Below are 17,369 nucleotides of genomic sequence, written 5' to 3'. Positions count from 1 at the left end.
ATTGTGTCAAGTGGGCAAATATTCCAAGAATGGCTCCTGCCTTCTAGGATGTTCAACGCGAGAGAAACGCATGGAATGTCAGCGCACATCCTGCCGTAACTCAAAGCCACAGCAGACAGTTGCTAAAATTCATCTGCCTTATCCGCCCGCCGCTCATTTGCTAATTCCGCTTCTGTAATTGCCGGGCGCCACTGTTGTAAAACTTTGTGGACGTCAATATTGCCTTGTTCCCAAGCCTCCACCTGATAAAGGAGAACAGCAGCCCTGAAGGAGTTAAAGGCAGGTGTAAAAACCAACTGTCCCTGTTTCGTTTTGAAGCGGTGACACCAGGGGTGGTGGTGTGGTAACATGTTGTTAAACGGCAAAAAAAATCTGACGGTAGTCTACCAACGAGTAAAATCATCTCACCTTCTCCTGGGACTTACTCCATCGGGTCTCAAGGGTAAAGGGAACGTTTCAGGGAAGTGCGCAGCTTTCCCCTGCGCTTTTTGGTAACCTTGGCAACAAATAATGCAGTGATGGGGAAGGGAACAAAAAAAAAAAAAGATCAAATCAACAGAGAAGAACTGACAGGGGATGAATGCAGATAAAGGAAGGGGGCGGTCGGGGAGGGGGAGGTGTCCAATCACAGAACAAAGAATAGGGTGAAAAGAAAGACCAGTTTAAATATGGTGGCGTAAGAGAGGGAGGAGAACAACACAAGTATGAGGATGAGCAAAATGATCGGCTGGAACATCTGGGAAGTGGAGCATGAGGTGGCATGTGAGGAAGAAATTAAGAATTACAATCACCGCAAAACTACTTGTAGGAATAATTCAAAGTCAGTCCTCCCAGGAATTCACGTCACGATCGCAACACTTGAAGCAAATTCTCGTCAGCCTGCAATTTCATTTTTTTTTTTTTTTTTTAAACTGGACAAATCCTCTGACCTTAAAAGTCTCACCAGTCATAGCAGTCCCGCTTCAAACATAATCTACAATCGTCTTTAACGTCTAAAAAAACATGACATTCTTTTGAAGATGATTCTTCTTCGTTTGTGTCTGCACGACTATTATACTGCACTGCCTCGCCTCCCTGTGACAAGGGCAGCGACGAGAAGGAGTAGCACATTCGTTTGGATTGCAACATTAAATTCATATGCACAAACTCTCTTTACATTCTATTCAATTATTTTAAATAGTACAATGTTATAGTGGGATTTTATTATTTTTTTTTATCATTTTTCGGGGGAGACTGGAATAGATTAATGGCATTTCTATTCATTTCAGTGGGCGAAGGTGATTTGGAATATGAATGTTTTGCGTTACCGATGCCGTAATTGGACAAATTAAAAAAACTACTACTGTAAAATCAAGTATTTTTGCCAGCAGCAAGTGGAAAAATGAAACAAAACTGCGAAATCCTGGAGGGACTACTAAGTTGGCGTTTTTTTTAAATTCTTACCGACAGCGGCTCCTCCGTCTCCCTGTCGTCCAGCCTGGGCACTTCCAGTCTGTCTATGAAGGCCTGCAGTTCCTTCCTGAAGGCTTTCATTTGGGCGTTGATACGATAGAGCAGCTCGTGCTCCCTGATCCGGCTCCCGTCGTCCTCGCCGCCTTGCTCCACTTCGCCAATGGAAATGTAGACCCTCGCTTCTGAGATGATCACCGCTGTGTCTGCAATGAGTCGGTCAATGGTCCGGGCGAGCCTCTCTGCTTCCACGCGAATGTCGATCATCTGCTGCCTGTCGCGAAGGCTGCAACGCCCACTGGGCAGGAAGCGAGCCAACGGGGAGGAGGCGGCCCCCTCGGCTCCGGACGGGGTGAGGACACCCCTGGTGGGCGTCGGGCAACGACTTGTGCCATTATTGTTTCTGACTTCGTCTGGATCGCTCTCACCGCCGACAGGACCCTCACGTTTGCGGTGAGGCGGGAGCACGCGGGATGACGTGGAATCCTCATCGCTTTCGCGCCGACCGCTAGTCCCGCCTCCGCTATCGCTCTCGGCGTCGCTGTCTCTGGGGCTGGGCCGCAAGGACAGGTGGGAGGCCAGGTCGTACCGCTGCATGTTAGACAGCAGTACGCGGTTCTCGTACTGCAGCTGCATCACCTGATCGAAACGGGAAAGCGGTGGATGAATGGTTTTAGATGCATTGGATATGAGTTCTGGAAAAACATTCTTGAGATGGATTATGATGAATAATCTATTCTATAAAAATAAAAAAGATGCACATCGTGAACTATGCAAATGTGAAATTGAGATTTTTGCATACCTTGCCACTTAAATCATTGATCTGAAGCCTGGCTGCCTTCAGTTCCTCTTGCAGAGCCTCAGCCTTCGCCACGTCCACCCCGCCTACCCCTGAGCCTCCTCCGTGCCGGGCCCCGCCCTCGTGGGCTTTGAACCGCATCTTGTTTAACTCGTTGGTCACCCTCTGGTTCTGTTCTTCGGCATCGGCAAGGTTCCTTCGTAGAAGCTCGGCCTCGTCTTCCACCAGCTGTAGCTGCTGCCGAAGCTCAGTCAGGTCATCCCCGAGCCCTCGGCCAGAGCCCAGGCCGCCCGTTGCGCCGGCCCCAGACCCACCCTCCCCTTCGCCCTCACCGCGGAGGTCGTCCAGCTCGGCCCTCAGGCCTCGGTTCTCCACCTGCAGAAGACAATGGAACCAGCTTGAAAATAAGGGATACATCGGTTTTGATGTGATTTTCCTGCCCGGTGAACCATGGCTATGTTCGGAATCACTCCCTATCCACTATACCTTTCGTGTTTGCAAATTTGGAGTTCTGCTATACAGTGTTCCTGTTACAAATAGCGAAGATTTGTCAGTAATTCACACCGTCGTCCACTCTTACCTCCAACTCGACGATTTTCCTCCCGAGGATGTTGGCCTCCTCCTCAACCAGGCGAAGGCGTAGCTTGAGCTCGGACTCACGAGTCGAGGGCGGTCCCCCGGCCTCGCCTTTAGGATGGGTGCTGTCTAGTTCGCCGTAGAAGGAGCGGTACTTCTGCAGCTCTTGCTCCAGACGATCCTTCTCTTTGTCGAGGGTGGCCGTCTTCCTCCTCATCAGTATTGCCTCCTCCTTGATCAAGGCCAACTGGCACTTAAGATCCTCGTTGTCCTCCTGAACAGAAAGAGAAAACGTGTTCAGGCGTTCAAGAAGGAAGTGCATGTAATCAGATTTTACGAGAAGGGACTTAAAGATTTGAAGGATGAGAGATTTAGTTTCATTCTGGAGCCAAAACCTCTTAAAAAGATTGGACAAAGATCAACGTTGGAACACACTTCTCCCTTTAAGCATAAGAGGACTTTCTCTATGCCCTCTGCCGAAAAAAAAAAAAAAAAAATAGAAAACCACAAGAAAACCTCAACCTGAAACGAGCAGTTCCAACAGGAAGAATCAGGCACAATTCTGAGGAATTTCATTGATTACCACCAAAAAATTTTTCCCTTGGCAAATGTCAACTGGACTACACTCCAGTTCACTTGCAACCCTTAATCAGGACAACCGTGGTTTAAAAAAAAAAAAAAACCCAAAAAAACAGATGGTTGGTTTAACAGGGCCGCTAGTGAACCGGAGAGGGGGACTCACCTCTGTGGGAGTCGGTGCTGCTTTCTTGTCAGTCTTCTGAACGTCTTTCCCTCCTCGTTTCTTCTGAGACGACAAGTCAATGATAAAAACATTATCAGTGACAAATTGGATTACAGTCAACCCCAAAGTCACAAATTATACCAAAATCAGAATCAAAAGGAATTTATACTGAGAACACTTTTCAGTGAAATAAATGTCTAAATTTGATACACCGCAGATAAGAAGGTATTGTCTTTACTTTACTGTAGTTAAAATGAAGTGGAAAAATCTAAATTACAAAAAGATCTAGAACGCAGTAGGAAAACCGCAATGTCCTGCAGGGGAAACGCTGGCCCCAGACCCACCATGACGTCGCTCTGTACTTACCTCTTTGGCTTTGTCTAGTTCGTTTTGCAGGGCTTGCTTGGTCACCTCCACCTCGATAAGGCTCTGTCTGAGCTTCTCGTTCTCGTCTTCCGTCTTGGATCGGGTCTCCTCCACCTTCTCCAGCTCGTGGTGCAGCCTCACTGACACATCTTTGGCCACCTGCTCCAACCGCGACCGACGTTGATTTTTGAAACCAATTAAAGGCAGCGCACAGTCTGTACCTTGAGGTCCTGTTCCAGACTCCTCAGCAGCTCCTCGTCGATCTCCCCCGTGTGGGCGTAGCGCAGCCGCTTCCTCTCGGCCTTACGCAGGCGGTACTGCAGGATCCTGCAGTTTTTGTTGGCTCGCTCTAGGTCCCGCTTAATGTCCTGCAGCTGACACGTGTCTTCCTCGTAGAACGTGTCGCGCATTTCTTCCATCTCGGCCCTCATCTCCTCGATCTCGCACTGGATGGCAAAATGAAGACTGTGAGAAGTGCCGAGATCTATTTTCCCACTCGTGGACAATCTAAACCTAAACGCTGTCAGAGGCGCTGCCCGTGACTGCATGTTGCAAAATTGGAAATTCGAATACGAAATATGCCATATAAGCATATGATCTGCGATATAAAATATCTCATTAATCGCAAGGGGATCAATATGAGTCAGATCAATAACCAATTAATCAAGTCCACTTAGATCTAAGCTTTGGGAAATGGTGAAGGATGTCGGAACTGGAACTGGTGACTTCTTTACTTTGCCTAGAATTTCGCATTCCAGAATATTATTGGGCAGCACATCCGCCGGGTTTGAATATCAGTTTCAGCCTCAACGCGTAGATGCATTTTTAACGTAACAATATATCAAATATTTGCAGTTGTAGCTTGCAATGGTCAAAAGCTGCACACCAAACATTGGGTCAAAATATTCGAAATGCCTCTGAATGTGATGCGTGCAACTACAATATTTAGCATTGTTACCTATTCTGTGAAATTTGGAATTATTGGAATGTGGAAAATCCATCCCTGCATGTTTTGTATTTTGCAAATATTTGGAAGTTTGAATTGTGTGGAGAATGTGAAAGAATGTTTCGTTGTTTTTTTTTTTTTAAGTTGGGAGAATAATTTTTTTTTTTTAGTGGATAATAACACGCGTGGGAAGACTCTTTACCTTCATAAGTGACTATTACAACGTCAAATTGAACATTATGAGGTAGTAAATAAGCAGAGGAACAACAGCATTAGGTGAGGGTGGAATGCGTTTCAACCTTCAGGTAGTCGTTTTCCTCCAAAAGTCTCTCCATCTCCTCCTCCAGCAGGGCCTCGTCCCGCTGGGTCACGGATCCGTCCTCGGTGGCCTGCGCAGCCACCCGCGAACCTCCGACAGCAGCCTCCTCCATCTTGTTTCGCTTCCCCCCTGTGTCTCTTTTCTCCTGCTGCGCGTTCGATCAAGTTATCCGGCCAACATCCCCCACTAGCTCCGCCGTGAAAGCCGAACCTAACCAGGCCCGCCCCGGCCTCGGCGTTCGCCGGGGTAGCGAGCTTAACTCACCGCCCCTCTCTGCGCGGTTGTCCCGGTCGCTTGTTGTTACTGAGAGACGCAAAGTCCAAAGAGGGGGTTCCCATTGAAAAACGGGCTAAGATGAGTAAATAAAGGGAGCGTAGGGCGGGAGCATCCGCCCTTTTCCGCTTCTCCCCCCCCCGCCCCCCACCGGCGAGCAGCCTCAGCACCATCCGGGTGAGCGGACAAGCCGTGCCGAGGCTCTCGGGCTCCCTCTCCCTGCCGTCGGGTCCCTCAGTCGGCGTGATTCCTCTCCTGTACCCCGGGCCCTCGCCGCCCCAAGATGGTTGCGACCGCTGCTCCCCGCCCGGTGCCGGGTGGTGTGCACGGGAGCTCGGCCCGGTACTCGGCACTTCTTGGGTGGAGCAACAGGCTCATTTTGATGAATATGCTTAGGAAGGCTTTTGTAACAGCGCCGTCGTCTGGCTCCTCCAGTCACTGCAAGTAATTGTCGTTGAAACTGTAATAATAATGTAACACATATGTATATTATAGGTAACATAAAACAAAATTATTTTTTTAAAAATAACAAGTATAGATGTTTAAATATTATACAGAATTAGCCACACCATCACATTTTCCTGTGCAATAAAGATAAAACTAATGGACTCAAAATAAAATACAAAACCTGAGATAGAAAGATAGATATTTTATAACTGGCTGCTGCATATTTCAACAAATCTAGCTTTTACAAAGATAATGATGCTTCATTTAATAATGATTAAAAAAATGTGATTAGGTCTAGTACAAAGATGTAAACATTGGACTTATTTTTTTCAGTACAAGACTTTTTGGGGGGGGGGGTTGTCCTCCAAATATGTAGTTGTGTTCATTCATCCATCCATTTTCCAATCCGCTTATCCTCACAAGAGTCACGGGAATGCTGCAGCCTAACCCGGCTGTCATCGCACACCAGGCCACTGGTTGGCAGAAAATCGCAGGGCACATCGAGATAGACACTCACAATAACACCTTGGGGCAATTCAGAGTCTCCAATGAAAGCATGTTTTGGGGATATGAGAGGAAACCGGAGTGGCCAGAGAAAAACTCATGCAGGCACGGCGGGGAGAACATGCAAACTTCACATAGGTGAGGCCAGGATTTGGCCAACGCTCTTACCAGTTGCTTCACCCCGTTGTATTAGTTGTATTCAGATAAATTTACAGTAATTGAATGTTTTGTTATGTATCAGTTAATACACTTAAAGAATATTTGTAGTGTTTGTTTTTTTTTTGCGTGTGACGGCGACTTGTTTGTCAAGCAGAGACCGCAGTGCACTTCTAAAACAGACTCAAGCAGTAGCACGTATGGAGGAGGAAGAGGAGGAGGAGGAGGAGGAGCAAATAAAACGCTGACTGTTTCCACTGTGCTAGGAGAGAATGAGCTCTTTTGCTAATGAGATGAGCTAACGGTGGGTCAAGTTTGGAGGACTTAACCCCCTTTCTGCCCACCCGTTAACTTCCATCAGACTGGCACTTTCCAACTGCAACTGCATTTGTGGAACAAAAGTTCACTTGCAGACAGTGGAGACAGTTCTTTCAGAGAGGAGGTGGCAGGCACCTGGTTCTCGAGACAAGACATCTGGGAAAAACCTGCAGACCTCCTGCAATCCCTTTTTAAATCCTCGGGTTTATGTCTCTGTGCGTCCCCACAGGAGGACAAATTGCATCCCGCTCCTTTCGCCCACTCTGCCATTCAACCTCGGCATCCTCGGAAAGCACCTTTAGTGTCCTTGCCAAAACTCAGGGAACGGAGCACTGGGGCTGATTAGATAGAGGATTATGACGCACAAACCCAAACCGTTCCACAGGACCTTCTGTTGGTTCTGATTCAGGACCAATTTTCGCATATGATAGCAAAACAGTTAAGTGCAACTATTTTGCCATACACAGTCATACAACTTTGGTTGCTCAGTTCCGATATATATATATATATATATATATATATATTATATATATATATATATATATATATATCTTCATCCATTTTCTTAGCCGCTTATCCTCACAAGAGTCACGGGTAGTGCTGGAGCCTATCCCAGCTGTCAACAGGCATGTATTTTTTTTTAAATGCTCCTTGGAAATTATTCAAGATAAATGTAAATAAACCAGCTATTTACAAATTTGAAGATGAGCTCTTAAAGTCGCATTAAGTGAAAATAAATATTCCGCGACCCACAACAATGTGGTTGACGACCACGCCCAATTTTAACCTTCAATTGTCAATTGCCGGAAATTTTCACGCATTAGACATCTTTTGTGTATTTTGACATTCGATCCTCGTGAGAAAACGGTAAATTGTAAAAACATTTCTGAAACATTGGGCAGTAGGAGATCAAAAGTTTAGAGGTCACGGTAAGTTGACTTGTAAAAGGAAACGTGTGCACTTTAGATTCACCCTGAAATTCCAACGGAAAGCTCCGTACCCCTAAATTTATATGGACTCACCAGTGCAACCATCATGAAATACCGTCGTCAAAATTGGACTATTTCAGTCGTTTCCGGCAAGAGAAGCCTCATTCTTTCCTGCACAGAACCTCCCGGTTCCGAAGGAGACTTTGCCCGACGGCAGATTAGCCGAGGCTTCTCCTACAGTGACCTGCTTTCAGCCCGCGAAGCGATGTGGAAGTAAGCTCTTTTGCAGCTAAAGCCAATTTGCCCCCAAAGATTAGAGCAGATCTGTCTGGACAGGTCCAAGGCAGCCTATCGCTCTCATCGCACATTTCTTTGTGCCCATTTCAAAAAAAAAAAAAAGGTGTGGACAAAATCTACAATTGTGCGGTCAGTCCTTTTATTTATGTATTTTTTTTCAGTGGGTACGTGTAGCGACAAACGGCCTGATGAGTTTCCCGCCCTGCGTGTGGTGGCAGTGAGAAGACAACACAGATCTCAACCTCACTCTCTTTAATCTCAGCTACATTGCACAGCAAAAAAATAATAATAATAAAATAAATACAAATCTGGACCCACAGAAATTGTTTCGCCAAAGGAATAAAATGCAAAATGCTTCCAAATAAAAAACTATCCTTCCACCCATTTCCCAAACGGTGTTTGCAGTTATAAAAAAGAACCCGTCAAGATTCAATGTTGTAAATGCAGCGCAGTGACAAGTCGGATGTGTGCATGTTGCCGAGCAGCCATTTTTGAAACGATTCAAATCCGTTGCTGTCCAAAGGAAAGCGCATTTTTCATTTCATTTTTCCATTACACCCCAAAACACCGGGATAAAATCAAAACGTAAATACATTGAAATGCAACGTAAATCATTTTGAAATAAATACATGAAAATTTGGAGGTACACGTTTTTCCATGACGTAGTGACAATTTGTAAACAACCCTCTTTGAATGATACTTTGTCGGAGGGCGACACCCGTTCTGAAAGTGGCCCAGCAGCGATGGGACATCGGGATTTCCTAGGAATGTCATTTGGAATTACAAATTGAAAAAATAAAGCATTACATATTTGTTTTTCAGTTGCGTTCACTTCAATATTTCGTGATGTGTAATATCAGAATTGACAGTAATTTGAACCAATTTGTTTTATTTCACAGGTGTGTACCCAATTCACACACCCCCCCCCCCAAAAAAAAAAAAAAAAAAAAAAAGCTTGGTGAACCCTACTATAAAATAATTGTAAATAATAGGAGAATTAAACTACAGGAACTTCTCAAAGACAACATTGACTGGGCATCTTTGTGGGGAAGTTGGATGTGAACTTTTTGGATGGTGACGCGTCGATGATTTGGGAACATTCCGAATGTGACGTAGGCGGAAACTGTTTGGACAGAACAACGTGAACGCCTACGTGCTCAGCATTTACGACCTTGCTTGCTTTTAAAAGGAAATCTGGGACGAAAGACGACGGGCAGCCAGAGAGGCGGCAGTCCTTTCAGCAGGGTCTTCGCCGGGCGCCATCTTCCCCTCCCAATCTCGCGTCTCTCGCCATTTCAGCTGTCCTCGGCGAGCCGTCCTTTACTCGCGTTTGGCCCGTCCCTTCCGTTGCCTTTTGCCGTCGTCCGCCGGCGCCTCGTCCGCTTTGCTGTGGCCGTTGGTGGCCTTGGAGACGCCGTTGGCGACGGGCTTCACTTGGCCCTTGTGCGCGGGGGGCGGCTTGCTCCGGTACGCGTGGTAGTAGAAGTTGGCGAAGAGGATGATGAAGGTGACGGCGTAGCCGATCAGGGCCCACTGCATCCAGTTGGGGAAGGGGCAGCCCGTGTAGAGGGAGTGGCCGGCGTGGCCGATGGTCACGTGGAACTGGATCTGATGGGCACAAACATGGATGGCTTCAGCCATTTTGTTTTTAGCCTTCTTCTCTACCGCCATCTTTTCAATGAGTATTACGTTTATAGCTGGCCATAATTTAAAATTCAACACGTTTTGCGAATTCAAATGTGTCAAACTCATTTTTGTCGCGGGCCGCATTGTACTCGCGGTTTCCCTCAAAGCGCCGTCATGACTGTAAAACAATAAAAATCTTTAACCGCCTCATCATATTTACACAAGAAATTTATGAACTAGTTTTGGAATCAGAGAGCAACGGTAATTGGGTTTTTCCAACTATTGTTGTTTGGTAACACAAAAATGCTTGTAATATCTCAACATTATCCTTTATGATAGGACAATTTGAATTTTTGGTGTAGATTTGAACAAAAAAAAAAAAAACAATCACGGAAGTTGATACACGTGATTTGCTTCCGCGGGCCACATAAAATCATGCGGCGGGCCGGATCTGGCCCCCGGGCCTTGAGTTTGACACCTGTGCTGTACAGACTTGGTTGGGAGCGTCATCTTATTGACGTAATGCCCACCATCTGCATGATGGTGAGATATTTCTTCCACCAGAGGTACTTCTGCATCTGTGGTCCCAACGCAGCCAGGCCGTAGTAACCGTACATGACGACATGGATGCCGGAGTTAATAGTTGCGCCAAAGAAAGCTGTGCAGGGGGAGAAATATTCCAAAACAAGGTCAAAAGTAGTGACAAAAGTGGTAAAAAAAAAATTAATACTCTGTGTGATGACATCGAGCATTTTAAAAGTGTTCAAGCAGATTCTCCGATGCCTCCCCGACGCTGCCCGTAGCCCCCGATTTGTCCCGCGTCATCCTTCATTCACGCTCACCTTGTCCACCAGGGACCCACTTTATGCCGATCCACCAGAGGATGAACATGGTGCAGTGATGGTAGACGTGGAGGAAGCTGACCTGGTTGAACTTCTTCCTCAGGATGAAGAAGACGGTGTCCAGGAACTCCACCCCTTTGGAGATGTAGTACCACCAGAGAGCGGACGCTATCTACGGACGCAAGGAGGAAGGAGGTGGGTGAATACTGGCCCTGAGTACCTCTGCTCCAGAATCCTTTCACTTCTGTAGTTTGTTTGTTTGCGAAAGGAAGACAAAGAAATCCCTTACAGTACGTGATAAGTAAAGTAATACAATAGTACCGTATTCCGCACTATAAGGCGCACCTAAGAGCCTTTCATTTTCTCAAAAGCCGACAGTGCGCCTTATAATCAGGTGCGCCTTATACATGGATCAATATTGACCCTTTAGCGAAGCCCATCTAATGGATGCTTAACGTAACCTCAGCGTCGACTGTAGCGTCTATTCTATGCGCCTTATGATGCGGTGCGCCTTATATATGGAAAAACGTTTTAGAATTGGCCAGTCATTGAAGGTGCGCCTTATGCGGCGCGCCTTATAGTGCGGAAAATACGTTAAGGTAACAAAAACCCTTCGCATATGGGCAAGCGGGGCCACATTTGCTGATCCACGCACAAATTCCGTTCAAAATAAGAACCGCAACGACTCCCGGTGCTGAATCGCACACAAATACAGTACTTATCCTCACAAGGGTCGCAGGGTGTGCTGGAGCTTATCCCAGCTGTCAACGTGCAGGAGGCGGGGTACACCCTGAACCGCTTGCGAGCCAATCGCAGGGCACATCGAGACAAGCAGCCGCACTCACAAACACACCGAAGGGGCAATTTAGAGTCTCCAATTAATATAAATATAGTAATTACATGTCATAAAGACAATTTTCTACTTGCTTATGTTTTTATATTATGCCGAAGCATGACAAAAAATATGTTTTTAAAGGGCGAGGAATGGATTCATGGGATTCCAATTAGATCCAAGTACAAATGTATATTGGCTGAGGTTTCTGAATGAGAATTTTCAGTGTTTTCGTACATAAGGTAGGTTGTTATTATTATTATTATTATTATTGGAGGTGCATTTGGTGTCACCAATTTGTAGTTTTCCCGCTGCCTGATGGTACAGTAAGCACGGGAGACAATGACACAGTAACACACCCTTGCCCTCTGTAAGCCACGCTTGGCGCGGCATCTCTTATCCCCGGCTAATGCCACCCTGAACAAACGTGGCCTGATGGGGCGGAGTTTTTCATTGGCAAGGGAGAGCCCGGCGACATACCAGTTTTCCAAAAAGAAATGTCATATGTATTTTGAAATGTCACTCCCCGAGAGGGGTTGCGTCAGGAAAGAGTCTGCCGTAAAAACTGTGCCAAACAAATATGAGCGTTCATCTGAGACGTCACGCTGTGGCGACCCCTAACGGGACAAGCCGAAAGAAACTTACTAATACAAAATCGTCATGTTACTTTATGTAGCCAACTGGTGGTTACTCAAATCTAGAAAGAGACATTTTGGGGTAGGCTATTTATTGATTCATTGGATAATTTTGTTTCCAAATAAATGACAGAAAGTTGTTCTTTAGCTGCTGTGGCTAAAATGTTGGTAAAACCCCGACCTCAACCCTATTGAGAACCTGTAGAACATCCGTAGAAGTGTGTGGACGGGAGTATATTGTCTCCACGCAACAGGTAAGATGCAGCCAGAAACTATCCGTGGACTTACAAGTACAGTAGATGTTGATACTTCAGAGAGAGTTGACATGTAAACACAACTTTATCAGCAACTTTTTTTTTTTTTTGTCAAAATAGCATTTAAAAAAAAAAATCAGTCACAAATATGACATTTGTTCTTTCAGAATGGTACTTTTTAAGAATACGCAATACACAATGCACTGATTTTAGATTGTTAACAATACTCAATCTATACTTCGTAAAAAACACAAGCTCAGCTTTAGTACTGCGCAGGGGACCCTTACAAAATATGAAACCGGTGAGTCCACACATTAATATATCTGTAAGACTGTGTACAACCATCTGGAGGTGCTGCTGGTTTGGTTTGCCACTGTGCTAGCAATGCAGTTCACTCATATATGCTAATGTATAAAAACAATATATGCATATGTGGTCTTCTTCCAAAAGGTCTTGAGGAAATTGTTAGTATGTTCGGGTGTGTGTGTGTGTGTGTGTATTACGGAGTACGAAGACTCTCACCCTGACTTCGTTGACGTCATCGGAGTAGTTGACAGGTTGACAGAGGTAGCTGTACCCGGCTGCTCTCGAGCCAAGCAAGAGCTGACGGGGAGAGAATTCAAGCTTATATTTAGCCCACGCTTCAAGTACTTTATTTATAGTACACAAAAACCGCTTTTAATGTTCATTTAGGAAAAGCAGCGCGGTTGAACATTTTAGACATCCTTTCTTCTGAGTATAGCAACAAAAATGGTACGATTCCACATTTATCTGTCGTCGACCGTTTCCAGTCATACTTTGGAGTGAACAGTACTCGCAGTGGGAATGATCAGCAGCGTTCATTTTAATTATGTTTTTGTCAGGCCTCTGACTTGTATTGTTGGTGTAAAAGAAGTACGTTATTGCCAAAATAATCTGCCTGAAACAGTGGTTGAATTTTGATTCAAAATGCAAAGCGCGTGCCGCTGACCTCTTTGGCGATGTAGAAGTTGAGCACCACCATGCTGAAGTTGTAGACGATGAGGGTCTTCCTCAGCGTGTAGGGCTGGCGGTCCTGCATGTACCTGGGCCCCCCCCACAGGAAGAGCAGGTACAGGCAGCTGATGGCCAGCGTGGGGCAGGGCGACGACATCAGCGGCCAGGTTTCCACTCGCTTGTCTGGGGGGGCGGGGGATGCCCTTTAAGTTGCGGCGTTTGACCGTCCGTCGCCTCTCGCCCGTTTAAAAACTGCGCACTCACCTGCGATGGTAAGGCTCCATTTGTAAAACGCTACCGTGTCGTTCACCAAGTGCGTCACAGCCTCCATGGCGATGCCTTTGCGCTCGGTTGTACTGTGACGGAGAGACGGCAAAACCGGTGACGACGTTGAAAAGCGCTTCCTTTTCCAATACCGGGAGATGCTTACGGCCTTCAGGTCATTTGTAACGAAATGGAGACAAATTCAGCTTTAGTTTTTAAATATTATTTTGTCCGCTGGTGTCCCGTGACATTTTTTTTCTCATGGAAAACTGGGTTTTAAAAAGTCTACACACCCCTCGGGAAAAGCCAGGCTGTTGCGATCACAAAGTAATGAGAACACGATCACACGTTTCAAACTTATCAACAATGTTAATGTGACCACACCTTGGAGGGATCAATTACATTATTAATAAATCTTTTAAGAGGGTGATGAGAAAAAAATATACAATAATATTGTTGAACAAGCGTGCATATCCTCTTAAAACTGGATTGTGACTGTGTTGAGAATCAAATGATCGCATTCAAACTCACGTTTGGGATTCAGCACGCATCTGTTACGTTACAGTACAGTACAGTACTTCTGATTAACCCCAGATGAGCTTCAGAAGTTCTAGTGGGCTTTCCCTGATATTATACCATACAGAGGCCTGACGGTTTTGTGCTAACCCTGACTCCTCTTTCGAACTGTTCGTAATTCCTTCTACCTGCCCAAAGGCCCCAATCTCGTCTTGGTATGGTATTTTTTTTTTTTTTTCCCCCAACCAAAACATTTTGCCTTCGTTTTCTCAGATCGTAACAAAACTGTGTGAAAACGTGTCTGTACTATCTTGTGGCATCTATGTGGAAGTGAGGGGAGGGGCTTCTTTTAGAAAGGTAATAGCCCTGATTATAAACAATTTATTTAGGTCAGTGTAGGTCGTCAATGACAAATATTCATTTTTCGCAGCATGGTTTGATCCCTATTCGTGACACTAATGATCCATGGTAAATAAATGCATCGTCACAGACGTCATACTTTCCACCTGTGATGCATTATTGAACCACCAGATGTCGCTGTTTCTGCCCCCTAATGTGTATTTTGTATTTAATACAGAGCAATGATTCAATTACAACTACAATACACACATCTTTATTTTATGATGCTGTTTTTGGAGTCATTTCCTGAGCATTTTTTAGCTTGGATTGTGCTCTGAAAATTCTGCCTCGCAACAAGGAGCCAATCAGATGCATGTCATCATCGGGAAAAAGAATAAAATGAATCCCTGCTGTCGATGGGGAGTCAGAACCAAGTCCTGCAGCAAATAGCAAAGATTTTTGACTCATTGGATTCCCCAAAAAAAGCTTTATACTGTATTGTATTTGCCCTGTTATAGCAGAAAAGGACAATTGCATCCAAATATTGCAAAAATAGCATATTTCAATGACACAAGTGTCTTCGTGCACCTCACTCACTCAACAATGTTGCGTAATGGCCTGTGTGATGAGCCCAGGTGTCTGTTTATTAATCTATAATTAATCCCGTGCACCAGACCAGATCGCCTTTCAATAATTCAATGTCAATCTCTCGTTGAACCAGAAGTTATTTAAATGACTCTCAATGCACGTCTGTGCGGAAAAGATCATCCAAAACTTGCTTTTGTTGATTATTTTTCCTCTCCGCTTGTTTACTGCTGGGGCCCAAACTTTTTAAAGAGGTTTGTCACACGCACGCCAACGGCGGCTGCGCATGCGTCAGCAGGTTTTTGCGTCGGGGCGCTCAAGAGGCTTAAATTCAATTGATCAACGAGCTTAGAGGCGCTTGCAGGGCCTAAGTACAAACGTCCGCTGCATGTTTTCCGATCCTGTGCATGCAAATGCTGCACACAAAAAATAAAATTCATTTAAAAAGGTAAATTTTCTGTGCAGTACAATATATTTTTGGGGGGTGGGGGGCATCTGTAGCTTCCACAATTGTTACTTTTGGCTGCAACACGGCACCAAAATCAACTCTGTAACTCATAGCAATTCAACATTTTGTAGTGATAAATGCATTGAAGAAGAACTTTTGGTCGAACTGACCGTAACCGTCATCCTTCCTATAATAAACGCACACAATAGTGAGATGAACTCTTGTGCATTTGAAGCCACAAAACGGGATTAAAAAAAAAATAATAATAAGCGATGCAATTGCGATGTATACAGTACTTACCTCCTATCTATTTAAGAGGCGTTTAATGACATCCGGTGCAATTGACTTTTCCCAGCGTCACACCTCGTCCGTCTCGGCGGGGCTCCCGTTAACCCTCGACATTAATTTAAAAAAAAAAATAAAAAAAAAAAAAATATATATATATATATATATATATGTGTATATGTACAGGCAAGAAAGTACAATCAAGGCAAGCCAGCTAACTAAAGTTGGCGTTTAAAGGGAAGGGAGGCTAATTTAGGGTGGAAGTGCTTCGGATCCTCATCTCGCAGCCTTGCTCAAGAGGAGGCGGCCGGCGTTGCGCATGCGCACATCTCCTCATGTGTGACGCCACTCTGACAGGTTCTACCCCCCCCCCCCCCACCCCACACCCTCACGGCCACTTTATCTTCATGTTATTTAATACAGTCCAAACTAAGCTATCTGGGTTGTTAAAAATTATTTTTAAAAAAGGCTTCCGCCCCGCCCCAATTTATAAATGTCGCTCATTTGTAATGCGGAAGTAACAGGAGTGCTTGCAGTACTCGTTTCAAGGAGAAGATGGCGGTCGCGAGCTGTCAAGTTACGCTTAAAAACGCACACATACTTTTTTCACTTAACCGTTCCACTTCATTAAGTTAGTTCATTATTATATTTTTTTTATATAAAGCTGTAAAACTCATTTTTTAAGTACCTCTAAGTTACATTTTTTTGTAGCATTGACAAGCTATTTTATGTAATAATCTACTCCTTTTTTTGTACATTTGAGGTTACTATCATCTATTAAAGCAATTTTAGATGTTCTTCCATTCAAATGATGTCTTCACATTGCTGTTGAAAAACAAAACTGCAAATAAAACCCATGGCACTTTTACAATAAAATAAAAGTACACGGGTTTTGAGATTATTAGTATTTTTTTTTTTTTTTAAACTTCATGTTTTTCATTGACTATTTCCTCTCAGGCCTTACAGTCTTTGTAAACATATCATTCCCTTGACACGGATCACAGAGCGCCTTTTGGCGCGGCGTTGCAATACTGCGGCCTCGCCAGACGTTTTTCCGTTCAGCGCCAAATTTGAGAAGCGTCCGTGGCGAGTTTCCCCCCAAAACAAGATTTGCTCTTGACATCCGATGCAAGGAAAGGCCCGCTCCAAGCGCCGAAACTCTCAGAGCAGGCGTTCGGGCAAAAACGAGGGGGCGGGTGTTCTCTCGCGAGGCCGGTGCTGGAACTCGGCATAAACAAAACCTGTCTTCAGAGACTGATAAAGCTTTCCTGTGCTCGTCTTCAGGTCATTCAAAGCATTCTCACGTCAACATTTATCACGCCAAACAATTTCATTTGCACTCATGTTCCAATGTATTCTCGATCGCTCTCTAATACGACCCCTACTTTTGTAGATCTGAGATTATCTGGCATAGAAGTACAGCATTTAGTCCCCCCCCCCCTTTGGGGTTTATATAATATTATGCAAGTGCTTGTTAAAATGCCTCCATTGTGCCAATGGCAATAATGTGATGTGCGCTGTTACTTTTGCTTTTCCACGAGTGCGAGTTATTCAAACCAACGAGAGAACGGAGCGTTCCCATTGGTCCTTGCGTGCGTTTGTCGACGCCGCCAATTACTTTAGCTGACGCTGTCAGAAAGGTATTCA

The 17,369-nt window shown here is 45.0% G+C and overlaps 2 protein-coding genes and 1 pseudogene across 2 annotated transcripts; 1 reads left to right on the top strand and 2 right to left on the bottom strand.

Moving 5' to 3' along the window:
- Positions 1-414: 414 nt before the first annotated feature.
- LOC133496526 (protein SOGA3-like) lies at positions 415-5,586 on the bottom strand. Its single transcript, XM_061812224.1, has 8 exons — positions 5,178-5,586; positions 4,154-4,378; positions 3,933-4,091; positions 3,567-3,629; positions 2,829-3,098; positions 2,252-2,623; positions 1,444-2,088; positions 415-736 (listed from the first exon to the last, which is right to left on the bottom strand). The coding sequence occupies exons 1-8, from the start codon at positions 5,307-5,309 to the stop codon at positions 626-628; spliced, it is 1,977 nt and encodes a 658-aa protein (XP_061668208.1). The 5' UTR covers positions 5,310-5,586; the 3' UTR covers positions 415-625.
- Positions 5,587-9,178: 3,592 nt separating this feature from the next.
- On the bottom strand, positions 9,179-15,789 carry LOC133496242 (elongation of very long chain fatty acids protein 4-like). Its single transcript, XM_061811573.1, has 7 exons — positions 15,738-15,789; positions 13,550-13,718; positions 13,281-13,468; positions 12,833-12,913; positions 10,590-10,761; positions 10,278-10,405; positions 9,179-9,729 (listed from the first exon to the last, which is right to left on the bottom strand). The coding sequence occupies exons 2-7, from the start codon at positions 13,614-13,616 to the stop codon at positions 9,442-9,444; spliced, it is 924 nt and encodes a 307-aa protein (XP_061667557.1). The 5' UTR covers positions 13,617-13,718; positions 15,738-15,789; the 3' UTR covers positions 9,179-9,441.
- The window catches only part of LOC133496240 (inactive serine protease 35-like), a 62,320-nt pseudogene continuing 55,627 nt past the window's right edge, over positions 10,677-17,369 (top strand).

The sequence above is a fragment of the Syngnathoides biaculeatus genome, chromosome 23 (genome assembly GCF_019802595.1).
Source record: "Syngnathoides biaculeatus isolate LvHL_M chromosome 23, ASM1980259v1, whole genome shotgun sequence".
In the NCBI taxonomy this organism is placed as follows: Eukaryota; Metazoa; Chordata; class Actinopteri; order Syngnathiformes; family Syngnathidae; genus Syngnathoides; species Syngnathoides biaculeatus.
This window is presented reverse-complemented; position numbering and strand designations above follow the sequence as displayed.